Source organism: Leptodactylus fuscus, chromosome 5 (assembly GCF_031893055.1).
Source record: "Leptodactylus fuscus isolate aLepFus1 chromosome 5, aLepFus1.hap2, whole genome shotgun sequence".
Taxonomy (NCBI): Eukaryota; Metazoa; Chordata; class Amphibia; order Anura; family Leptodactylidae; genus Leptodactylus; species Leptodactylus fuscus.
In genome coordinates this window covers 94,975-122,650 of record NC_134269.1, presented here as the reverse complement: position 1 = coordinate 122,650, position 27,676 = coordinate 94,975, and the positions used below count along the sequence as shown (strand labels likewise).

The window sequence follows — 27,676 nt, the reverse complement described above, 5'->3', positions numbered from 1 at the left end:
AATAACCTACTATACACCAGGGATACAGTATATATAATAACCTAATATACACCAGGGATACAGTATATATAATAACCTACTATACACCAGGGACACAGTATATATAATAACCTAATATACACCAGGGATACAGTATATATAATAACCTACTATACACCAGGGATACAGTATATATAATAACCTACTATACACCAGGGATACAGTATATATAATAACCCACTATACACCAGGGATACAGTATATATAATAACCTACTATACACCAGGGACACAGTATATATAATAACCGACTATACACCAGGGACACAGTATATATAATAACCTACTATACACCAGGGATACAGTATATATAATAACCGACTATACACCAGGGATACAGTATATATAATAACCTACTATACACCAGGGATACAGTATATATATAATAACCTACTATACACCAGGGATACAGTATATATATAATAACCTACTATACACCAGGGATACAGTATATATAATAACCCACTATACACCAGGGATACAGTATATATAATAACCTAATATACACCAGAGATACAGTATATATAATAACCTACTATACACCAGGGATACAGTATATATAATAACCTACTATACACCAGGGATACAGTATATATAATAACCTACTATACACCAGGGACACAGTATATATAATAACCTACTATACACCAGGGATACAGTATATATAATAACCTACTATACACCAGGGATACAGTATATATAATAACCTACTATACACCAGGGATACAGTATATATAATAACCTACTATACACCAGGGATACAGTATATATAATAACCTACTATACACCAGGGATACAGTATATATAATAACCTACTATACACCAGGGATACAGTATATATAATAACCTACTATACACCAGGGACACAGTATATATAATAACCTAATATACACCAGGGATACAGTATATATAATAACCTACTATACACCAGGGATACAGTATATATAATAACCGACTATACACCAGGGACACAGTATATATAATAACCTACTATACACCAGGGATACAGTATATATAATAACCCACTATACACCATGGATACAGTATATATAATAAACTACTATACACCAGGGATACAGTATATATAATAACCCGCTATACACCAGGGATACAGTATATATAATAACCTACTATACACCAGGGATACAGTATATATAATAACCCCATATACACCAGGGATACAGTATATATAATAACCTACTATACACCAGGGATACAGTATATATAATAACCTACTATACACCAGGGACACAGTATATATAATAACCCCATATACACCAGGGATACAGTATATATAATAACCCGCTATACACCAGGGATACAGTATATATAATAACCTACTATACACCAGGGATACAGTATATATATAATAACCTACTATACACCAGGGATACAGTATATATAATAACCTACTATACACCAGGGACACAGTATATATAATAACCTAATATACACCAGGGATACAGTATATATAATAACCTACTATACACCAGGGATACAGTATATATAATAACCGACTATACACCAGGGACACAGTATATATAATAACCTACTATACACCAGGGATACAGTATATATAATAACCCACTATACACCATGGATACAGTATATATAATAAACTACTATACACCAGGGATACAGTATATATAATAACCTACTATACACCAGGGGTACAGTATATATAATAACCTACTATACACCAGGGATACAGTATATATAATAACCTACTATACACCAGGGATACAGTATATATAATAACCTACTATACACCAGGGACACAGTATATATAATAACCCCATATACACCAGGGATACAGTATATATAATAACCCGCTATACACCAGGGATACAGTATATATAATAACCTACTATACACCAGGGATACAGTATATATAATAACCCCATATACACCAGGGATACAGTATATATAATAACCTACTATACACCAGGGATACAGTATATATAATAACCTACTATACACCAGGGACACAGTATATATAATAACCCCATATACACCAGGGATACAGTATATATAATAACCCGCTATACACCAGGGATACAGTATATATAATAACCTACTATACACCAGGGATACAGTATATATATAATAACCTACTATACACCAGGGATACAGTATATATAATAACCCACTATACACCAGGGACACAGTATATATAATAACCTACTATACACCAGGGATACAGTATATATAATAACCTAATATACACCAGGTATACAGTATATATAATAACCCACTATACACCAGGGACACAGTATATATAATAACCCCCTATACACCAGGGATACAGTATATATAATAACCCCATATACACCAGGGATACAGTATATATAATAACCCCATATACACCAGGGATACAGTATATATAATAACCTACTATACACCAGGGATACAGTATATATAATAACCTAATATACACCAGGTATACAGTATATATAATAACCTAATATACACTAGAGATACAGTATATATAATAACCTACTATACACCAGGGATACAGTATATATAATAACCCCCTATACACCAGGGATACAGTATATATAATAACCCCCTATACACCAGGGACACAGTATATATAATAACCCCATATACACCAGGGATACAGTATATATAATAACCCCCTATACACCAGGGATACAGTATATATAATAACCCCATATACACCAGGGATACAGTATATATAATAACCCACTATACACCAGGTATACAGTATATATAATAACCTACTATACACCAGGGATACAGTATATATAATAACCTACTATACACCAGGGATACAGTATATATAATAACCTACTATACACCAGGGATACAGTATATATAATAACCCACTATACACCAGGGATACAGTATATATAATAACCTAATATACACCAGGGATACAGTATATATAATAACCTACTATACACCAGGGATACAGTATATATAATAACCTACTATACACCAGGGATACAGTATATATAATAACCCACTATACACCATGGATACAGTGTATATAATAACCTACTATACACCAGGGATACAGTATATATAATAACCTACTATACACCAGGGATACAGTATATATAATAACCTACTATACACCAGGGACACAGTATATATAATAACCTACTATACACCAGGGATACAGTATATATAATAACCTACTATACACCAGGGATACAGTATATACAATAACCTACTATACACCAGGGATACAGTATATATAATAACCTGCTATACACCAGGGATACAGTATATATAATAACCTACTATACACCAGGGATACAGTATATATAATAACCCCATATACACCAGGGATACAGTATATATAATAACCGACTATACACCAGGGACACAGTATATATAATAACCTACTATACACCAGGGATACAGTATATATAATAACCCCATATACACCAGGGATACAGTATATATAATAACCTACTATACACCAGGGACACAGTATATATAATAACCTACTATACACCAGGGACACAGTATATATAATAACCTACTATACACCAGGGATACAGTATATATAATAACCTACTATACACCAGGGACACAGTATATATAATAACCTAATATACATCAGGGATACAGTATATATAATAACCTAATATACACCAGGAACACAGTATATATAATAACCTACTATACACCAGGGACACAGTATATATAATAACCTACTATACACCAGGGATACAGTATATATAATAACCTACTATACACCAGGGATACAGTATATATAATAACCCCATATACACCAGGGATACAGTATATATAATAACCTAATATACACCAGGGACACAGTATATATAATAACCTACTATACACCAGGGACACAGTATATATAATAACCTACTATACACCAGGGATACAGTATATATAATAACCTACTATACACCAGAGATACAGTATATATAATAACCTACTATACACCAGGGATACAGTATATATAATAACCTACTATACACCAGGGATACAGTATATATAATAACCTACTATACACCAGGGATACAGTATATATAATAACCTACTATACACCAGGGATACAGTATATATAATAACCTACTATACACCAGGGATACAGTATATATAATAACCTACTATACACCAGGGATACAGTATATATAATAACCCACTATACACCAGGGATACAGTATATATAATAACCCCCTATACACCAGGGACACAGTATATATAATAACCTACTATACACCAGAGATACAGTATATATAATAACCTACTATACACCAGGGATACAGTATATATAATAACCGACTATACACCAGGGATACAGTATATATAATAACCTACTATACACCAGGGATACAGTATATATAATAACCTACTATACACCAGGGATACAGTATATATAATAACCTACTATACACCAGGTACACAGTATATATAATAACCTAATATACACCAGGGACACAGTATATATAATAACCTACTATACACCAGGGATACAGTATATATAATAACCTACTATACACCAGGTATACAGTATATATAATAACCTACTATACACCAGGGACACAGTATATATAATAACCTACTATATCCCATTCTTGTTCCATTACTAGGGGGCTATTTTTTGGGGGTTCCTGGCCCTGTCCTGGATATACTGCCCGGCGGTCACTGCTGTCCTGATAGTCCAATTAGTATCCTGCCTCTCCTGCCATCTTGTGGTGCTCTACAGGTACTACTTGTACTGTCCGAGGAGTCCGGCTATACTGCCCACACCGAGGAGGACATGGGGGTTAGCAGGGTGGGTGGAGGAACAAGCACATGGCTCTGCAGCTGGCGGGGCGGGGGTCTGTGGGGTCCTGTGGGAAGTATCGCCATGGTGCTCTTACCACTAACTTATTTTAGGGTTCTCCTGCCCTGTCTCCCCTGGGGCGGGATCTGAGGAATCAGGAAGACGTCTCCTCCATTATAAGAAGACGATTGTGACATTTCCTGACTGACGTCTGCAAGAAAGCAGAAGTGATGTGAGGACGATGGCGAACACTGCGCTCACCCTCATCCTCATCCTGGGGCCCTGGCTGACACACGGTAACGTACACACAGCTGCATCACAGCACCATTGCTCAGGCCCAAGGGACAAATGGGACCAGGGCCAGGGGCAAAGCAAGAACCAAAGTAAGAGGCACTAAGACTAGAGCTGGGGGCCAACATAAACCTGAACCAGGGGCCACAAAACATCAAAGTAAGTGTTACCGAGACTGGAACCAGAGGCCGAACAAGGACCAGAGCCAGGGTCAGAAGAGACTAGAGCTAGGGGCCCACTGAGACCAGAGCCAGGGGCAGAAGAGACCAGAGCTAGGGGCCCACTGAGACCAGAGTCAGGGGCAGAAGAGACTAGAGCTAGGGGCCCACTGAGACCAGAGCCAGGGCCAGAAGAGACCAGAGCTAGGGGCCCACTGAGACCAGAGTCAGGGGCAGAAGAGACTAGAGCTAGGGGCCCACTGAGACCAGAGTCTGGGGCCAGAAGAGACCAGAGCTAGGGGCCCACTGAGACCAGAGTCAGGGGCCAGAAGAGACCAGAGCTAAGGGCCCACTGAGACCAGAGTCATTGGCAGAAGAGACTAGAGCTAGGGGCCAACTGAGACCAGAGTCAGGGCCAGAAGAGACCAGAGCTAGGGGTCCACTGAGACCAGAGCCAGGGGCAGAAGAGACCAGAGCTAAGGGCCCACTGAGACCAGAGTCATTGGCAGAAGAGACTAGAGCTAGGGGCCCACTGAGACCAGAGTCATTGGCAGAAGAGACTAGAGCTAGGGGCCCACTGAGACCAGAGTCAGGGACCCACTGAGACCAGAGTCAGGGGCAGAAGAGACTAGAGCTAGGGGCCCACTGAGACCAGAGTCAGGGGCAGAAGAGACTAGAGCTAGGGGCCCACTGAGACCAGAGTCATTGGCAGAAGAGACTAGAGCTAGGGGCCAACTGAGACCAGAGTCAGGGGCCCACTGAGACCAGAGTCAGGGGCAGAAGAGACTAGAGCTAGGGGCTTACTGAGACCAGAGTCAGGGGCCAACTGAGACCAGAGTCAGGGCCAGAAGAGACCAGAGCTAAGGGCCCACTGAGACCAGAGTCAGGGGCCAGAAGAGACTAGAGCTAGGGGCCCACTGAGACCAGAGTCATTGGCAGAAGAGACTAGAGCTAGGGGCCAACTGAGACCAGAGTCAGGGGCAGAAGAGACCAGAGCTAGGGGCCCACTGAGACCAGAGTCAGGGGCCAGAAGAGACTAGAGCTAGGGGCCCACTGAGACCAGAGTCAGGGGCCAACTGAGACCAGAGTCAGAGGCCAGAAGAGACCAGAGCTAGGGGCCCACTGAGACCAGAGTCAGGGGCCAGAAGAGACTAGAGCTAGGGGCCCACTGAGACCAGAGTCATTGGCAGAAGAGACTAGAGCTAGGGGCCCACTGAGACCAGAGTCAGGGGCCAGAAGAGACTAGAGCTAGGGGCCCACTGAGACCAGAGTCATTGGCAGAAGAGACTAGAGCTAGGGGCCCACTGAGACCAGAGTCAGGGGCCAGAAGAGACTAGAGCTAGGGGCCCACTGAGACCAGAGTCTGGGGCCAGAAGAGACTAGAGCTAGGGACCCACTGAGACCAGAGCCAGGGGCCAGAAGAGACCAGAGCTAGGGGCCCACTGAGACCAGAGCCAGGGCCAGAAGAGACCAGAGCTAAGGGCCCACTGAGACCAGAGTCATTGGCAGAAGAGACTAGAGCTAGGGGCCCACTGAGACCAGAGTCAGGGGCAGAAGAGACTAGAGCTAGGGGCCCACTGAGACCAGAGTCAGGGGCAGAAGAGACTAGAGCTAGGGGCCCACTGAGACCAGAGTCTGGGGCCAGAAGAGACCAGAGCTAGGGGCCCACTGAGACCAGAGTCAGGACCAGAAGAGACCAGAGCTAGGGGCCCACTGAGACCAGAGTCAGGACCAGAAGAGACCAGAGCTAGGGGCCCACTGAGACCAGAGTCTGGGGCCAGAAGAGACCAGAGCTAGGGGCCCTCTGAGACCAGAGTCTGGGGCAGAAGAGACTAGAGCTAGGGGCCCACTGAGACCAGAGTCAGGGGCAGAAGAGACCAGAGCTAGGGGCCCACTGAGACCAGAGTCAGGGGCAGAAGAGACTAGAGCTAGGGGCCCACTGAGACCAGAGTCAGGGGCCAGAAGAGACCAGAGCTAGGGGCCCACTGAGACCAGAGTCAGGGGCCAGAAGAGACCAGAGCTAGGGGCCCACTGACACCAGAGTCAGGGGCAGAAGAGACTAGAGCTAGGGGCCCACTGAGACCAGAGTCAGGGGCAGAAGAGACCAGAGCTAGGGGCCCACTGAGACCAGAGTCAGGGGCAGAAGAGACTAGAGCTAGGGGCCCACTGAGACCAGAGTCAGGGGCCAGAAGAGACCAGAGCTAGGGGCCCACTGAGACCAGAGTCAGGGGCCAGAAGAGACCAGAGCTAGGGGCCCACTGAGACCAGAGTCAGGGGCCAGAAGAGACCAGAGCTAGGGGCCCACTGAGACCAGAGTCAGGGGCCAGAAGAGACCAGAGCTAGGGGCCCACTGAGGCTAGAGTCAGGGGCAGAAGAGACCAGAGCTAAGGGCCCACTGAGACCAGAGTCAGAGGCCAGAAGAGACCAGAGCTAGGGGCCCACTGAGACCAGAGTCAGAGGCCAGAAGAGACCAGAGCTAGGGGCCCACTGAGACCAGAGTCTGGGGCCAGAAGAGACCAGAGCTAGGGGCCCACTGAGACCAGAGTCAGGAGCCAGAAGAGACCAGAGCTAGGGGCCCACTGAGACCAGAGTCAGGGGCAGAAGAGACCAGAGCTAGGGGCCCACTGAGACCAGAGTCAGGGGCAGAAGAGACTAGAGCTAGGGGCCCACTGAGACCAGAGTCAGGGGCCAGAAGAGACTAGAGCTAGGGGCCCACTGAGACCAGAGTCAGGGGCCAGAAGAGACTAGAGCTAGGGGCCCACTGAGACCAGAGTCAGGGGCCAGAAGAGACTAGAGCTAGGGGCCCACTGAGACCAGAGTCAGGGGCAGAAGAGACCAGAGCTAGGGGCCCACTGAGACCAGAGTCAGGGGCCAGAAGAGACTAGAGCTAGGGGCCCACTGAGACCAGAGTCAGGGACCAGAGGAGACCAGAGGTAGGGGCCCACTGAGACCAGAGTCAGGGGCCAGAAGAGACCAGAGCTAGGGGCCCACTGAGACCAGAGTCAGGGTCCAGAGGAGAACAGAGCTAGGGGCCAACTGAGACCAGACTCATGGGCAGGAGAGACTAGAGCTAGGGGCCCACTGAGACCATAGTTAGGGCCAGAAGAGACCAGAGCTAGGGGCCCACTGAGACCAGAGTCAGGGGCCAGAACAGACCAGAGCTAACGGCCAACTGAGACCAGAGTCAGGGGCAGAACAGACCAGAGCTAGGGGCCCACTGAGACCAGAGTCATGGGCCAGAAGAGACCAGAGCTAGGGGCCCACTGAGACCAGAGTCAGGGACCAGAGGAGACCAGAGCTAGGGGGCCACTGAGACCAGAGTCAGGGGCAGAGGAGACTAGAGCTAGGGGCCCCCTGAGACCAGAGTCAGGGGCCAGAAGAGACCAGAGCTAGGGGCCCACTGAGACCAGAGCCAGGGGCTAGAAGAGACTAGAGCTAGGGGCCCACTGAGACCAGAGTCAGGGGCTAGAACACACTAGAGCTAGGGGCCAAATGAGACCAGAGTCAGGGGCTAGAAGACACTAGAGCTAGGGGCCCACTGAGACCAGAGTCAGCGGCAGAAGAGACTAGAGCTAGGGGCCCACTGAGACCAGAGTCAGGGCTAGAAGAGACATGAGCTAGGGGCCCACTGAGACCAGAGCCAGGGGCTAGAAGAAACTAGAGCAAGGGGCCCACTGAGAGCAGAGTCAGGGACCAGAGGAGACCAGAGCTAGGGGGCCACTGAGACCAGAGTCAGCGGCAGAAGAGACTAGAGCTAGGGGCCCACTGAGACAAGAGTCAGGGCCAGAAGAGACCAGAGCTAGGGGCCCACTGAGACCAGAGCCAGGGGCTAGAAGAGACTAGAGCTAGGGGCCCACTGAGACCAGAGTCAGGGCCAGAAGAGACTAGAGCTAGGGGCTCACTGAGACCAGAGTCAGGGGCCAGAAGAGACCAGAGCTAGGGGCCCACTGAGACCAGAGTCAGGGGCAGAGGAGACCAGAGCTAGGGGCACACTGAGACCAGAGTCAGGGGCCAGAAGAGACCAGAGCTAGGGGCCCACTGAGACCAGAGTCAGGGGCAGAAGAGACTAGAGCTAGGGGCCCACTGAGACCAGAGTCAGGGCCAGAGGAGACTAGAGCTAGGGGCCCACTGAGACCAGAGTCTGGGGCCAGAAGAGACTAGAGCTAGGGGCCCACTGAGACCAGAGTCAGGGGCCAGAAGAGACCAGAGCTAGGGGCCCACTGAGACCAGAGTCAGGGCCAGAAGAGACTATAGCTAAGGGCCCACTGAGACCAGAGTCAGGGGCAGAAGAGACTAGAGCTAGGGGCCCACTGGGACCAGAGTCAGGGGCAGAAGAGACTAGAGCTAGGGGCCCACTGAGACCAGAGCCAGGGGCTAGAAGAGACTAGAGCTAGGGGCCCACTGAGACCAGAGTCAGGGGCTAGAACACACTAGAGCTAGGGGCCAAATGAGACCAGAGTCAGGGGCTAGAAGACACTAGAGCTAGGGGCCCACTGAGACCAGAGCCAGGGGCTAGAAGAGACCAGAGCTAGGGTCCCACTGAGACCAGAGCCAGGGGCTAGAAGAAACTAGAGCTAGGGGCCCACTGAGAGCAGAGTCAGGGGCAGAAGAGACTAGAGCTAGGGGCTAAATGAACCAGAACCAGGCCAATGGTTATAACAAAAATGGTTCTAGGCATGGAAAAAAAAAGGTTCACATGACCTCAGAAACCAGGCAATCTTTCCCATATTGACCGGCAAACAGCCCTGATGACGAGGGACAGCTAAGCATGAGGGGCTGTAGGTTAGAGGTCACTGATAACTCCTTGACAGTATAACGAGCCCAGGCAAAAAGAGAAGGTGCTAATATGGTGGGGAGAGATTAGGGAGATGGAGTCAGAGACAGTCAGACTGAGAGACATAGAAAAAATACTCACATAATACAATGTGGGGAAATATTAGAGAAATAAGAAATATTACACCGATAATACAGTGCGGGGAGAGATTAGAGGTAGGAGTTTCTCAGAAAGATAATATAGTGCAGGGAGAGATAGGGTGTCAGACAGACTAAGAGAGATATGAAATACTACACAGATAATATAGTGCGGGGGAGGGGGGAGATTAGAGAGATAGGGTGTCAGACAGACTGAGAGAGATATGAAATAATACACAGATAATATAGTGCGGGGGGGGGGAAAGATTAGAGAGATAGAGTGTCAGACAGACTGAGAGAAATAGGAAATAATACACAGATAATATAGTGCGGGGAGAGATTAGAGAGATAGGGTGTCAGACAGACTAAGAGAGATATGAAATACTACACAGATAATATAGTGCGGGGGGAGATTAGAGAGATAGGGTGTCAGACAGACTAAGAGAGATATGAAATAATACACAGATAATATAGTGCGGGGGGGGGGAAAGATTAGAGAGATAGAGTGTCAGACAGACTAAGAGAGATATGAAATACTACACAGATAATATAGTGCGGGGGGGGAGAGATTAGAGAGATAGAGTGTCAGACAGACTAAGAGAGATATGAAATATTACACAGATAATATAGTGCGGGGGGAGATTAGAGAGATAGGGTGTCAGACAGACTAAGAGAGATATGAAATACTACACAGATAATATAGTGTGGGGGGAGATTAGAGAGATAGGGTGTCAGACAGACTAAGAGAGATATGAAATACTACACAGATAATATAGTGCGGGGGGGGAGAGATTAGAGAGATAGGGTGTCAGACAGACTAGGAGAGATATGAAATACTACACGGATAATATAGTGCGGGGGGGGGGGAGATTAGAGAGATAGAGTGTCAGACAGACTAAGAAAGATATGAAGTACTACACAGATAATATAGTGCGGGGAAGAGATTAGAGAGATAGGGTGTCAGACAGACTGAGAGAGATATGAAATAATACACAGATAATATAGTGCGGGGGGGGGGGAAGATTAGAGAGATAGGGTGTCAGACAGACTGAGAGAGATATGAAATATTACACAGATAATATAGTGCGGGGAGAGATTAGACAGATAGGGTGTCAGACAGACTGAGAGAGATATGAAATATTACACAGATAATATAGTGCGGGGAGAGATTAGAGAGATAGGGTGTCAGACAGACTAAGAGAGATATGAAATATTACACAGATAATATAGTGTGGGGAGAGATTAGAGAGATAGGGTGTCAGACAGACTAAGAAAGATATGAAATACTACACAGATAATATAATGCGGGAGGGGAGAGATTAGAGAGATAGGGTGTCAGACAGACTGAGAGAGATATGAAATAATACACAGATAATATAGTGCGGGGAGAGATTAGAGAGATTAGAGAGATAGGGTCTCAAACAGACTGAGAGAGATATGAAATATTACACAGATAATATAGTGCGGGGGGGGGGAGATTAGAGAGATAGGGTGTCAGACAGACTGAGAGAGATATGAAATACTACACAGATAATATAGTGCAGGGGGAGAGAGATTAGAGAGATAGGGTGTCAGACAGACTGAGAGAGATATGAAATGATACACAGATAATATAGTGCGGGGAGAGATTAGAGAGATAGGGTGTCAGACGGGGTACTGGGGAATAGCGAATTTAGGGTTGGGATAGAGGAATAAGGCTAAATAATATAATCAATAGAGAGAGATAGGAGACAGGGCAGAGCGTTGTAGGCACAGACACTGGCCCCGATGTATTAACAGTCAGATAGTGCAGTCTGATACTACACCAGATTTATCACAGTGACTGATGCTGATGCCATATCTTTACATTGTCTACCCTATATTTATATCAATATGTCAGTCCGCATCTCCTTCATGGCGTCTAGGGTTTGTTCTTGGGCGTCTTCCAGCCACTTGGGTAACACTGAGACCTGTGATTGGTCTTTAGCAATGACATGGGGCACATAGACATCATGACGTTAGGGCAGATACACCTGAGGATAGTTGTGGTGACCCTTCTCGCCCGTGTCTCTTTCAGCCTGTACAATACTCTCTGTTACCCAGAAACCTCTGGTTCTTGCTACGTTGACTGGGTCGGACGTGAAGATAGTATGTGATATCATGCTCACGGGTGGGACCAAATACAAAATCACCTCTGTCCTGGTCAGCGCCACAAATGAACAAGGCAGACAGGTCACTACAGCCAAGAACACGACGGTGACCCATAATCTGAGGGCCCCAAAGAAGGCGTCCATATACTACTGTAATGTGACCTGTAATACGAGTAACATGCGTGGAAGTGGGACCTACATATATGTAAGAGGTAAGAGAGGCATCATCTGGGGCCGGGCAGGGTCATAGCTCCTCCTCTGTATCACCCTGCAGGGGGCAGGCTCATAGCTCCTCTTCTGATTAACCCTGCAGGGGGCGGAGCAGGCTCATAGCTCCTCTTCTCTATCACCCTGCAGGGGGCGGAGCAGGCTCATAGCTCCTCCTGTCTGTATCACCCTGCAGGGGGCGGAGCAGGCTCATAGCTCCTCTTCTCTATCACCCTGCAGGGGGCGGAGCAGGCTCATAGCTCCTCCTGTCTGTATCACCCTGCAGGGGGCGGAGCAGGCTCATAGCTCCTCCTGTCTGTATCACCCTGCAGGGGCGGGGCAGTCTCATAGCTCCTCCTCTGTATCACCCTACAGGAGGCGGGGCAGGCTGATATTTCTCCTCTCTCCTTATAGATTCACTGTATGTGGCGCCCTCTAGTGCTTTCTCTAAGCTTTGCTCTGGGCTGATTGCTCTATTCATCCTCCTTTTACTTCTGGCTGGATCTGGAACCTACCTTGTGTGGCCATTCTTCTGGAAAAAAGAGATGACTACAACACAGGCACAGTATAACTTCTCTTATCCTATATATATATATATATATATATATATGGACAGTGCACAGTACTACTGCTCCTATATTGTATATATACACACTGCACAGTAATACTGCTCCTATACTGTATATATGGACAGTGCACAGTACTACTTCTCTTATTCTGTATATATGGACAGTGCACAATACTACTTCTCTTATACTGTATATATGGACACTGCACAGTACTACTTCTCTTATACTGTATATATGGACACTGCACAGTACTACTTCTCTTATTCTGTATATATGGACAGTGCACAGTACTACTTCTCTTATACTGTATATATGGACAGTGCACAGTACTACTTCTCTTATTCTGTATATATGGACAGTGCACAGTACCACTTCTCTAGTCCTGTATATATGGACAGTGCACAGTACTACTTCTCTTATACTGTATATATAGACAGTGCACAGTACTACTGCTCCTATACTGTATATATGGACACTGCACAGTACTACTTCTCTTATACTGTATATATGGACACTGCACAGTACTACTTCTCTTATACTGTATATATGGACAGTGCACAGTACTACTGCTCCTATACTGTATATATGGACAGCGCACAGTACCACTTCTCCTGTATATATGGACAGTGCACAGTACTACTTCTCTTATACTGTATATATGGACAGTGCACAGTACTACTGCTCCTATACTGTATATATGGACACTGCACAGTACTACTTCTCTTATACTGTATATATGGACACTGCACAGTACTACTTCTCTTATACTGTATATATGGACACTGCACAGTACTACTTCTCTTATACTGTATATATGGACAGTGCACAGTACTACTGCTCCTATACTGTATATATGGACACTGCACAGTACTACTTCTCTTATTCTGTATATATGGACACTGCACAGTACTACTTATCTTATACTGTATATATGGACAGTGCACAGTACTACTGCTCCTATACTGTATATATGGACAGCGCACAGTACCACTTCTCCTGTATATATGGACAGTGCACAGTACCACTTCTCTCGGTTGCTTTATAATCTGCTTCTGTCTTGCAGGTGAGGTCTTCTCAGCAGAGCCCAGTGGTCATGGAGTCATCGAGGTCCAGGCCAGTGGTGGAGGATGCGGGCGGCTCCCTGTACACGGTGAGGATGTTGCCGCAGTAACCTTTCCGAGGTGATGAGGGGCGCTGTGACAGCTATGACCTGGGGGTCGCACATCATGTCTGCCTCTGCCTGCTCTGACTCTTTGCCGTCTTCTTGCAGAGCCTGGAACCAAGGACTGAAGAAGTTTATGACGTCCTGGAAGACAAGACTAAAAAGCTGGGAAGTCCAAAGGTGAGGCCGGATCTCCAGCGCAGCACACAAGGGGGAGCCACTGGGGGAGAAGGATGTGACAGGAAAGTTTTGCAGCAGCTGAGGCGTGTATGGTGATGTTCTGCAGCAGCTAAGGTGTGTATCATGAGGTTCTGCAGCAGCTGAGGTGTGTATGATGATGTTCTGCAGCAGCTAAGGTGTGTATCATGAGGTTCTGCAGCAGCTAAGGTGTGTATCATGAGGTTCTGCAGCAGCTGAGGTGTGTATGATGATGTTCTGCAGCAGCTAAGGTGTGTATCATGAGGTTCTGCAGCAGCTAAGGTGTGTATCATGAGGTTCTGCAGCAGCTGAGGGACTGACACCTTATGTCATTTTCACTAAATTCAAAGAAACACCAAGTGGAAGTCCATGAAGTGGCCCCCAGGAGCCCCAAGAGGAGACCAAACCTCCAGGTATGATTATATGAGAGCATCAATGGTCTCCCCCAGATATTGACCCCCCTCTGTATAGTCAGTACTGAGTATACAGCTGAGTACTCATCACCTGTATGTACAGATATGTAGTATGTATTATACAGTCATGGCCAAAAGTTCTGAGACTGATACAAATATTAATTGTTACAAAGTCTACTGCTTCAGTTTTCCTAATGGTAATTTGCAGATACTCCAGAATGTTATAAAGAGTGATCAGCTTAACAGCAATTACTGGCAAAGTCAATATTTGCCTAGAAAATGAACTTTATCCCCCAAAACACATTTCAACATCATTGCAGTCCTGCCTTAAACGGACCAGCTAACATGGTTTCAGTGATTGCTCCAGTAACACAGGTGTGGGTGTTGATGAGGACAGGGCTGGAGATCAATCTGTCATGATTCAGTAAGAATGACACCACTGGACACTTTATAAGGAGGCTGGTGCTTGGCATCATTGTTTCTCTTCTGTTAACCATGGTTATCTCTAAAGAAACACGTGCAGTCATCATTGCACTGCACAAAAATGGCCTAACAGGGAAGAGTATCACAGCTAGAAAGATTACACCTCAGTCACCAATCTATCGCATCATCAAGAACTTCAAGGAGAGAGGTTCCATTGTTGGCAAAAAGGCTCCAGGGCGCCGAAGAAAGACCAGCAAGGGCCAGGACCGTCTCTTAAAAGTGTTTCAGCTGCGGGATCGGGCTACCAGCAGTGCAGAGCTTGCTCAGGAATGGCAGCAGGCAGGTGTGAGTGCATCTGCACGCACTGTGAGGCGGAGACTCTTGGAACAAGGCCTGGTCTCAAGGAGGGCAGCAAAGAAGCCACTTCTCTCCAGAAAAAACATCAGGGACAGACTGATATTCTGCAGAAGGTCCAGGGAGTGACTGCTGAGGACTGGGGGAAAGTCATTTTCTCTGATGAATCCCCTTTTCGATTGTTTGGGACATCTGGAAAACATCTTATTGGGAGAAGAGGAGGTGAGCGCCACCACCAGTCTGGTCTCATGCCAACTGTAAAGCATCCTGAAACCATTCATGTGTGGGGTGGCTTCTCAGCCAAGGGAATCGGCTCTCACAGTCTTGCCTAAAAACACAGCCATGAATAAAGAATGGGACCAGAATGTCCTCCAAGACCAACTTCTCCCAACCGTCCAAGAGCAGTTTGGCCACCAGCAATGCCTTTTCCAGCACGATGGAGCACCTTGCCATAAAGCAAAGGGGAGAACTAAATGGCTCAGGGAACAAAACAGAGAGATTTTGGGTCCATGGCCTGGAAACTCCCCAGATCTTAATCCCATTGAGAACTTGTGGTCAATCATCAAGAGACGGGTGGACAAACAAAAACCTACAAATTCTGACAAAGTGCAAGCATTGATTGTGCAAGAATGGACGGCTATCAGTCAGGATTTGGTGCAGAAGGTGATTGAGAGCTGCCAGGGAGAATTGCAGAGGTCCTGAAGAAGAAGGGGCAACACTGCAAATATTACACCGCTGCAGTAACTCCTTCTAACTGTCACTATAAGCTTTTATTACTCAGAATATGATTGCAATTCTATTTCTGTATGTGATAAAAACGTCCGACAAACACACAGAAAAACCAGAGGGAGCAGATCATGTGACAAGAGGAGATTTGTGGCAGTCTCTAAACTTTTGGCCATGACTGTATACTCAGCACTGACCCCCCTCTGTATATTCAGCACTGACCCCCCTCTGTATACTCAGTACTGACCCTCCTCTGTATACTCAGTACTGACCCCCCTCTGTATACTCAGCACTGACCCCCCTCTGTATACTCAGCACTGACCCCCCTCTGTATACTCAGCACTGACCCTCCTCTATATACTCAGCACTGACCCCCCTCTGTATACTCAGCACTGACCCCCCTCTGTATACTCAGTACTGACCCCCCTCTGTATACTCAACACTGACCGCCTCTGTATACTCAGCACTGACCCCCCTCTGTATATTCAGCACTGACCCCCCTCTGTATATTCAGCACTGACCCCCCTCTGTATACTCAGCACTGACCCCCCTCTGTATATTCAGCACTGACCCCCCTCTGTATACTCAGTACTGACCCTCCTCTGTATACTCAGTACTGACCCCCCTCTGTATATTCAGCACTGACCCCCCTCTGTATATTCAGCACTGACCCCCCTCTGTATACTCAGCACTGACCCCCCTCTGTATACTCAGCACTGACCCTCCTCTATATACTCAGCACTGACCCCCCTCTGTATACTCAGCACTGACCCCCCTCTGTATACTCAGCACTGACCCCCCTCTGTATACTCAGCACTGACCCCCCTCTGTATACTCAGCACTGACCCCCCTCTGTATACTCAGCACTGACCCCCCTCTGTATATTCAGCACTGACCCCCCTCTGTATATTCAGCACTGACCCCCCTCTGTATACTCAGCACTGACCCCCCTCTGTATACTCAGTACTGACCCTCCTCTGTATACTCAGTACTGACCCCCCCTCTGTATACTCAGCACTAACCCCCCTCTGTATACTCAGTACTGACCCTCCTCTATATACTCAGTACTGACCCTCCTCTGTATACTCAGCACTGACCCCCCTCTGTATATTCAGCACTGACCCCCCTCTGTATACTCAGCACTGACCCTCCTCTATATACTCAGCACCGACCCCCCTCTGTATACTCAGCACTGACCTCCTCTGTATAGTCAGCACCGACCCCCCTCTGTATATTCAGCACTGACCTCCTCTGTATACTCAGCACTGACCCTCCTCTGTATACTCAGCACTGACCCCCCTCTGTATACTCAGCACTGACCCCCCTCTGTATACTCAGCACTGACCCCCCTCTGTATATTCAGCACTGACCCCCCTCTGTATACTCAGCACTGACCCTCCTCTGTATACTCAGCACTGACCCCCCTCTGTATACTCAGCACTGACCCCCCTCTGTATACTCAGCACTGACCCCCCCTCTGTATATTCAGCACTGACCCCCCTCTGTATACTCAGCACTGACCTCCCTCTGTATACTCAGCACTGACCCCCTCTCTGTATACTCAGCACTGACCCCCTCTGTATACTCAGTACTGACCCCCCTCTGTATACTCAGCACTGACCTCCTCTGTATACTCAGCACTGACCTCCTCTGTATACTCAGCACTGACCTCCTCTGTATACTCAGCACTGACCCCCCTCTGTATACTCAGCACTGACCCCCCTCTGTATACTCAGTACTGACCCCCCTCTGTATACTCAGCACTGACCCCCCTCTGTATACTCAGCACTGACCCCCCTCTGTATACTCAGCACTGACCCCCCTCTATATACTCAGCACTGACCTCCTCTGTATACTCAGCACTGACCTCCTCTGTATACTCAGCACTGACCTCCTCTGTATACTCAGCACTGACCTCCCCCTCTGTATACTCAGCACTGACTCCCCTCTGTATACTCAGTACTGACCCCCTCTATATACTCAGCACTGACCTCCTCTGTATACTCAGCACTGACCCCCCTCTATATACTCAGCACTGACCTCCCTCTGTATACTCAGCACTGACCCCCCTCTGTATACTCAGTACTGACCCCCCTCTGTATACTCAGTACTGACCCCCCTCTGTATACTCAGCACTGACCGCCTCTGTATACTCAGCACTGACCCCCCTCTGTATACTCAGCACTGACCCCCCTCTGTATACTCAGCACTGACCCCCCTCTATATACTCAGCACTGACCTCCTCTGTATACTCAGCACTGACCTCCTCTGTATACTCAGCACTGACCCCCCCCTCTGTATACTCAGCACTGACTCCCCTCTGTATACTCAGCACTGACCCCCCTCTGTATACTCAGTACTGACCCCCCTCTATATACTCAGCACTGCCCTCCTCTGTATACTCAGCACTGACCTCCTCTGTATACTCAGCACTGACCCCCCTCTGTATACTCAGTACTGACCCCCCTCTATATACTCAGCACTGACCTCCTCTGTATACTCAGCACTGACCTCCTCTGTACACTCAGCACTGACCCCCCTCTGTATACTCAGTACTGACCCCCCTCTATATACTCAGCACTGACCTCCTCTGTATACTCAGCACTGACCCCCTCTGTATACTCAGCACTGACCCCCCTCTGTATACTCAGCACTGACCCCCCTCTGTATACTCAGCACTGACCCCCCTCTGTATATTCAGCACTGACCCCCCTCTGTATACTCAGCACTGACCTCCTCTGTATACTCAGCACTGACCTCCTCTGTATACTCAGCACTGACCTCCTCTGTATACTCAGCACTGACCTCCTCTGTATACTCAGCACTGACCTCCTCTGTATACTCAGCACTGACCCCCCTCTATATACTCAGCACTAACCCCCCCTCTGTATACTCAGCACTGACCTCCCTCTGTATACTCAGCACTGACCCCCCTCTGTATATTCAGCACTGACCCCCCTCTGTATACTCAGCACTGACCCCCCTCTGTATACTCAGTACTGACCCCCCTCTATATACTCAGCACTGACCTCCTCTGTATACTCAGCACTGACCCCCTCTGTATACTCAGCACTGACCCCCCTCTGTATACTCAGCACTGACCCCCCTCTGTATACTCAGTACTGACCCCCCTCTGTATACTCAGCACTGACCTCCTCTGTATACTCAGCACTGACCCCCCTCTGTATACTCAGCACTGACCCTCCTCTATATACTCAGTACTGACCTCCTCTGTATACTCAGCACTGACCCCCCTCTGTATACTCAGCACTGACCTCCTCTGTATACTCAGCACTGACCCCCCTCTGTATACTCAGCACTGACCCCCCTCTGTATACTCAGCACTGACCGCCTCTGTATACTCAGCACTGACCCCCCTCTGTATATTCAGCACTGACCCCCCTCTGTATACTCAGCACTGACCCCCCTCTGTATATTCAGCACTGACCCCCCTCTGTATACTCAGCACTGACCCCCCTCTGTATATTCAGCACTGACCTCCCTCTGTATACTCAGTACTGACCTCCTCTGTATACTCAGTACTGACCCCCCCTCTGTATACTCAGCACTGACCTCCTCTGTATACTCAGCACTGACCTCCTCTGTATACTCAGTACTGACCCCCCCTCTGTATACTCAGCACTGACCTCCTCTGTATACTCAGCACTGACCTCCTCTGTATACTCAGCACTGACCCCCCTCTGTATACTCAGCACTGACCCTCCTCTATATACTCAGCACTGACCCCCCTCTGTATACTCAGTACTGACCCCCCTCTGTATACTCAGTACTGACCCCCCCTCTGTATACTCAGCACTGACCTCCTCTGTATACTCAGTACTGACCTCCTCTGTATACTCAGCACTGACCCCCCTCTATATACTCAGCACTGACCTCCTCTGTATACTCAGCACTGACCCCCCTCTGAATACTCAGCACTGACCTCCTCTGTATACTCAGCACTGACCTCTTCTGTATACTCAGCACTGACCTCCTCTGTATACTCAGTACTGACCCCCCTCTATATACTCAGCATTGACCTCCTCTGTATACTCAGCACTGACCCCCCTCTGTATACTCAGCACTGACCCCCCTCTGTATACTCAGCACTGACCTCCTCTGTATACTCAGCACTGACCCCCCTCTATATACTCAGCATTGACCTCCTCTGTATATTCAGCACTGACCCCCCTCTGTATACTCAGCACTGACCCCCCTCTGTATACTCAGCACTGACCCCCCTCTATATACTCAGCATTGACCTCCTCTGTATACTCAGCACTGACCCCCCTCTGTATACTCAGCACTGACCCTCCTCTGTATACTCAGCACTGACCCCCCTCTGTATACTCAGCACTGACCTCCTCTGTACACTCAGCACTGACCCTCCTCTATATACTCAGCACTGACTTCCTCTGTATACTCAGCACTGACCCCCCTCTGTATACTCAGCACTGACCCCCCTCTATATACTCAGTACTGACCCCCCTTTGTATACTCAGCACTGACCCCCCTCTGTATACTCAGCACTGACCTCCTCTGTATACTCAGCACTGACCCCCCTCTATATACTCAGCACTGACCCCCCCTCTGTATACTCAGCACTGACCCCCCTCTGTATACTCAGTACTGACCCCCCTCTGTATACTCAGTACTGACCCCCCTCTGTATACTCAGCACTGACCCCCCTCTGTATACTCAGTACTGACCCCCCTCTATATACTCAGCACTGACCTCCTCTGTATACTCAGCACTGACCCCACTCTATATACTCAGCACTAACCCCCCCTCTGTATACTCAGCACTGACCCCCCTCTGTATACTCAGTACTGATCCCCCTCTGTATACTCAGCACTGACCCCCCTCTGTATACTCAGCACTGACCCCCCTCTGTATACTCAGTACTGACCCCCCTCTATATACTCAGTACTGACCCCCTCTATATACTCAGCACTGACCTCCTCTGTATACTCAGCACTGACCCCACTCTATATACTCAGCACTAACCCCCCCTCTGTATACTCAGCACTGACCCCCCCTCTGTATACTCAGCACTGACCCCCCTCTGTATACTCAGTACTGATCCCCCTCTGTATACTCAGCACTGACCCCCCTCTGTATACTCAGCACTGACCCCCCTCTGTATACTCAGCACTGACCCCCCCTCTGTATACTCAGCACTGACCCCCCTCTGTATACTCAGTACTGACCCCCCTCTGTATACTCAGCACTGACCTCCTTTGTATACTCAGCACTGACCCCCCTCTGTATACTCAGCACTGACCCCCCTCTGTATACTCAGTACTGACCCCCTCTATATACTCAGCACTGACCTCCTCTGTATACTCAGCACTGACCCCCCTCTGTATACTCAGCACTGACCTCCTTTGTATACTCAGCACTGACCCCCCTCTGTATACTCAGCACTGACCCCCCTCTGTATACTCAGCACTGACTCCCCTCTGTATACTCAGCACTGATCTCCTCTGTATACTCAGCACTGACCCCCCTCTGTATACTCAGTACTGACCCCCCTCTATATACTCAGCACTGACCCCCTCTGTATACTCAGCACTGACCCCCCCTCTGTATACTCAGCACTGACCCCCCTCTGTATACTCAGCACTGACCCCCCTCTGTATACTCAGCACTGACCCCCCTCTGTATATTCAGCACTGACCTCCTCTGTATACTCAGCACTGACCTCCTCTGTATACTCAGCACTGACCCCCCTCTGTATACTCAGTACTGACCTCCTCTGTACACTCAGCACTGACCCCCCTCTGTATACTCAGCACTGACCTCCTCTGTACACTCAGCACTGACCCTCCTCTATATACTCAGCACTGACTTCCTCTGTATACTCAGTACTGACCCCCCTCTATATACTCAGTACTGACCCCCCTCTGTATACTCAGCACTGACCCTCCTCTATATACTCAGCACTGACCTCCCTCTGTATACTCAGCACTGACCCCCCTCTGTATACTCAGCACTGACCCCCTTCTGTATATTCAGCACTGACCCCCCTCTATATACTCAGCACTGACCCTCCTCTATATACTCAGCACTGACCTCCTCTGTATACTCAGCACTGACCCCCCTCTGTATATTCAGCACTGACCCCCCTCTGTATACTCAGCACTGACCTCCTCTGTATACTCAGCACTGACCCCCCTCTGTATACTCAGCACTGACCCTCCTCTATATACTCAGCACTGACCTCCTCTGTACACTCAGCACTGACCTCCTCTGTACACTCAGCACTGACCCCCCTCTGTATACTCAGCACTGACCCCCTCTGTATACTCAGCACTGACCCCCCTCTGTATACTCAGTACTGACCCCCCTCTGTATACTCAGCACTGACCCCCCTCTGTATACTCAGTACTGACCCCCCTCTGTATACTCAGCACTGACCCCCCTCTATATACTCAGCACTGACCTCCTCTGTATACTCAGCACTGACCCCCCTCTGTATACTCAGCACTGACCTCCTCTGTATACTCAGCACTGACCCCCCTCTGTATACTCAGCACTGACCTCCTCTGTATACTCAGCACTGACCTCTTCTGTATACTCAGCACTGACCTCCTCTGTATACTCAGCACTGACCCTCCTCTGTATACTCAGTACTGACCCCCCTCTATATACTCAGCATTGACCTCCTCTGTATACTCAGCACTGACCCCCCTCTGTATACTCAGCACTGACCCTCCTCTGTATACTCAGTACTGACCCCCCTCTATATACTCAGCATTGACCTCCTCTGTATACTCAGCACTGACCCCCCTCTGTATACTCAGCACTGACCTCCTCTGTATACTCAGCACTGACCCCCCTCTGTATACTCAGCACTGACCCCCCTCTGTATACTCAGCACTGACCCCCCTCTGTATACTCAGTACTGACCCCCCTCTATATACTCAGTACTGACCCCCCTCTGTATACTCAGCACTGACCCCCCTCTGTATACTCAGCACTGACCTCCTCTGTATACTCAGCACTGACCCCCCTCTGTATATTCAGCACTGACCCCCCTCTGTATACTCAGTACTGACCCCCCTCTGTATACTCAGCACTGACCCCCCTCTATATACTCAGCACTGACCTCCTCTGTATACTCAGCACTGACCCCCCTCTGTATACTCAGCACTGACCTCCTCTGTATACTCAGCACTGACCTCTTCTGTATACTCAGCACTGACCTCCTCTGTATACTCAGTACTGACCCCCCCTCTGTATACTCAGCATTGACCTCCTCTGTATACTCAGCACTGACCCCCCTCTATATACTCAGCATTGACCTCCTCTGTATACTCAGCACTGACCCCCCTCTGTATACTCAGCACTGACCCCCGTCTGTATACTCAGCACTGACCCCCGTCTGTATACTCAGCACTGACCTCCTCTGTACACTCAGCACTGACCCCCCTCTATATACTCAGCATTGACCTCCTCTGTATACTCAGCACTGACCCCCCTCTGTATACTCAGCACTGACCCCCCTCTGTATACTCAGCACTGACCCCCCTCTGTATACTCAGCACTGACCCCCCTCTGTATACTCAGTACTGACCCCCCTCTATATACTCAGTACTGACCCCCCTCTGTATACTCAGCACTGACCCCCCTCTGTATACTCAGCACTGACCTCCTCTGTATACTCAGCACTGACCCCCCTCTATATACTCAGCACTGACCCCCCCTCTGTATACTCAGCACTGACCCCCCTCTGTATACTCAGTACTGACCCCCCTCTGTATACTCAGTACTGACCCCCCTCTGTATACTCAGTACTGACCCCCCTCTGTATACTCAGCACTGACCCCCCTCTGTATACTCAGCACTGACCCCCCCTCTGTATACTCAGCACTGACCCCCCTCTGTATACTCAGTACTGACCCCCCTCTATATACTCAGTACTGACCCCCTCTATATACTCAGCACTGACCTCCTCTGTATACTCAGCACTGACCCCCCTCTATATACTCAGCACTAACCCCCCCTCTGTATACTCAGCACTGACCCCCCCTCTGTATACTCAGCACTGACCCCCCTCTGTATACTCAGTACTGACCCCCCTCTGTATACTCAGTACTGACCCCCCTCTGTATACTCAGCACTGACCCCCCTCTGTATACTCAGCACTGACCTCCCTCTGTATACTCAGCACTGACCCCCCCTCTGTATACTCAGCACTTACCCCCCTCTGTATACTCAGTACTGACCCCCCTCTATATACTCAGCACTGACTTCCTCTGTATACTCAGTACTGACCTCCTCTGTACACTCAGCACTGACCCTCCTCTATATACTCAGCACTGACCTCCTCTGTACACTCAGCACTGACCCTCCTCTATATACTCAGCACTGACCTCCTCTGTATACTCAGCACTGACCCTCCTCTATATACTCAGCACTGACCACCTCTGTATACTCAACACTGACCCCCCTCTATATACTCAGCACTGACCTCCTCTGTATACTCAGCACTGACCTCCTCTGTATACTCAGCACTGACCCCCCCCTCTGAATACTCAGCACTGACTCCCCTCTGTATACTCAGTACTGACCCTCCTCTATATACTCAGCACTGACCTCCTCTATATACTCAGCACTGACCTCCTCTGTACACTCAGCACTGACCCCCCTCTGTATACTCAGCACTGACCCTCCTCTATATACTCAGCACTGACCTCCTCTATATACTCAGCACTGACCTCCTCTGTACACTCAGCACTGACCCTCCTCTATATACTCAGCACTGACCACCTCTGTATACTCAGTACTGACCCCCCTCTGTATACTCAGCACTGACTTCCTCTGTATACTCAGTACTGACTCCCCTCTGTATACTCAGCACTGACCCCCCTCTGTATACTCAGCACTGACCTCCTCTGTATACTCAGCACTGACCCCCCTCTGTATACTCAGCACTGACCCTCCTCTATATACTCAGCACTGACCTCCTCTGTACACTCAGCACTGACCTCCTCTGTATACTCAGCACTGACCCCCCTCTGTATACTCAGCACTGACCCTCCTCTGTATACTCAGCACTGACCCCCCTCTGTATACTCAGCACTGACCTCCTCTGTATACTCAGCACTGACCCTCCTCTATATACTCAGCACTGACTTCCTCTGTATACTCAGTACTGACCCCCCTCTGTATACTCAGCACTGACCCCCCTCTGTATACTCAGCACTGAACCTCCTCTATATACTCAGCACTGACCTCCCTCTGTATACTCAGCACTGACCCCCCTCTGTATACTCAGCACTGACCCCCTTCTGTATATTCAGCACTGACCCCCCTCTATATACTCAGCACTGACCCTCCTCTATATACTCAGCACTGACCTCCTCTGTATACTCAGCACTGACCCCCCTCTGTATATTCAGCACTGACCCCCCTCTGTATACTCAGCACTGACCCCCCTCTGTATACTCAGCACTGACCCTCCTCTATATACTCAGCACTGACCTCCTCTGTATACTCAGCACTGACCCCCCTCTGTATACTCAGCACTGACCCCCCTCTGTATACTCAGCACTGACCCCCCTCTGTATACTCAGCACTGACCTCCTCTGTATACTCAGCACTGACCTCCTCTGTACACTCAGCACTGACCTCCTCTGTACACTCAGCACTGACCCCCCTCTGTATATTCAGCACTGACCCCCCTCTGTATACTCAGCACTGACCTCCTCTGTACACTCAGCACTGACCTCCTCTGTACACTCAGCACTGACCCTCCTCTATATACTCAGCACTGACCTCCTCTGTACACTCAGCACTGACCTGAGTATATATATTTCAGGCGAAGGATTCTTCTGCCCAGGAGAAGCCGCCCATCAAGCCGGTGAGTAGCCTGTACTAGGATATATAGTATATACATGTGATCTATCCATAATATACACTGTATACTGGTCACCTGTACTGGGATATATAGTATATACATCTGATATATAGGTCGGTTCTATCTCAGTCCTTGTCTTATAACCATTTCCCTTCATCTTCAGAAACCAAAGAAATCTGCCCCTGAGAACAATGTGTACGAGAACATCAGAGGGTGAAATCAGAGGAACGACACGTGGCCGGGACTGCACAAGGCCCCCATACAAGGCAGCTCTATCCATGCACCACTGCCGCCTGCCGAACCTATCCATGCACCTCTTCCGGCTATGGGAACCTATCCATGCACCACTGCAGCCTGCGCAACCTATCCATGCACCACTGCAGCCTGCGCAACCTATCCATGCACCACTGCCGCCTATGGGAACCTATCCATGCACCACTGCAGCCTGCGCAACCTATCCATGCACCACTGCCGTCTGCCGGACCTATCCATGCACCACTGCAGCCTGCGGGAACCTATCCATGCACCACTGCCGCCTATGGGAACCTATCCATGCACCACTGCCGCCTGCCGGACCTATCCATGCACCACTGCCGCCTGCCGGACCTATCCATGCACCACTGCCGCCTGCCGGACCTATCCATGCACCACTGCCGCCTATTTGAACCTATCCATGCACCACTGCAGCCTGCGCAACCTATCCATGCACCACTGCTGCCTGCCGACCTATCCATGCACCACTGCAGCCTGCGCAACCTATCCATGCACCACTGCAGCCTGCGGGAACCTATCCATGCACCACTGCAGCCTGCACAACCTATCCATGCACCACTGCAGCCTGCGGGAACCTATCCATGCACCACTGCCGCCTGCCGGACCTATCCATGCACCACAGCCGCCTGCCGGACCTATCCATGCACCACTGCCGCCTGCCGGACCTATCCATGCTCCACTGCCGCCTGCCGGACCTATCCATGCACCACTGCCGCCTGCCGGACCTATCCATGCACCACTGCAGCCTGCCGGACCTATCCATGCACCACTGCCGCCTGCCGGACCTATCCATGCACCACTGCCGCCTGCCGGACCTATCCATGCACCACTGCCGCCTGCCGGACCTATCCATGCACCACTGCAGCCTGCCGGACCTATCCATGCACCACTGCCGCCTGCCGGACCTATCCATGCACCACTGCCGCCTGCCGGACCTATCCATGCACCACTGCCACCTGCCGGACCTATCCATGCACCACTGCAGCCTGCCGGACCTATCCATGCACCACTGCCGCCTGCCGGACCTATCCATGCACCACTGCAGCCTGCCGGACCTATCCATGCACCACTGCCGCCTGCCGGACCTATCCATGCACCACTGCCACCTGCCGGACCTATCCATGCACCACTGCCGCCTGCCGGACCTATCCATGCACCACTGCCGTCTGCCGGACCTATCCATGCACCACT

At 48.9% G+C, this 27,676-nt stretch overlaps 1 protein-coding gene across 2 annotated transcripts; it reads left to right on the top strand.

Moving 5' to 3' along the window:
- Positions 1 to 4,915: 4,915 nt before the first annotated feature.
- NFAM1 (NFAT activating protein with ITAM motif 1) lies at positions 4,916 to 27,203 on the top strand. Of its 2 annotated transcripts, none has more exons than XM_075275948.1 (8): positions 4,916 to 5,102; positions 12,223 to 12,507; positions 12,917 to 13,062; positions 14,135 to 14,221; positions 14,342 to 14,413; positions 14,782 to 14,844; positions 26,174 to 26,215; positions 26,376 to 27,203. In XM_075275948.1, exons 1-8 carry the CDS (start codon positions 5,048 to 5,050, stop codon positions 26,427 to 26,429), a joined length of 804 nt encoding a protein of 267 aa, XP_075132049.1. In that variant the 5' UTR covers positions 4,916 to 5,047; the 3' UTR covers positions 26,430 to 27,203. The 2 variants fall into 2 exon arrangements, with proteins under 2 accessions (XP_075132049.1, XP_075132050.1); XM_075275949.1 differs by having other exon boundaries at positions 12,917 to 13,067; positions 14,140 to 14,221.
- The last annotated feature ends 473 nt before the right edge of the window (positions 27,204 to 27,676 follow it).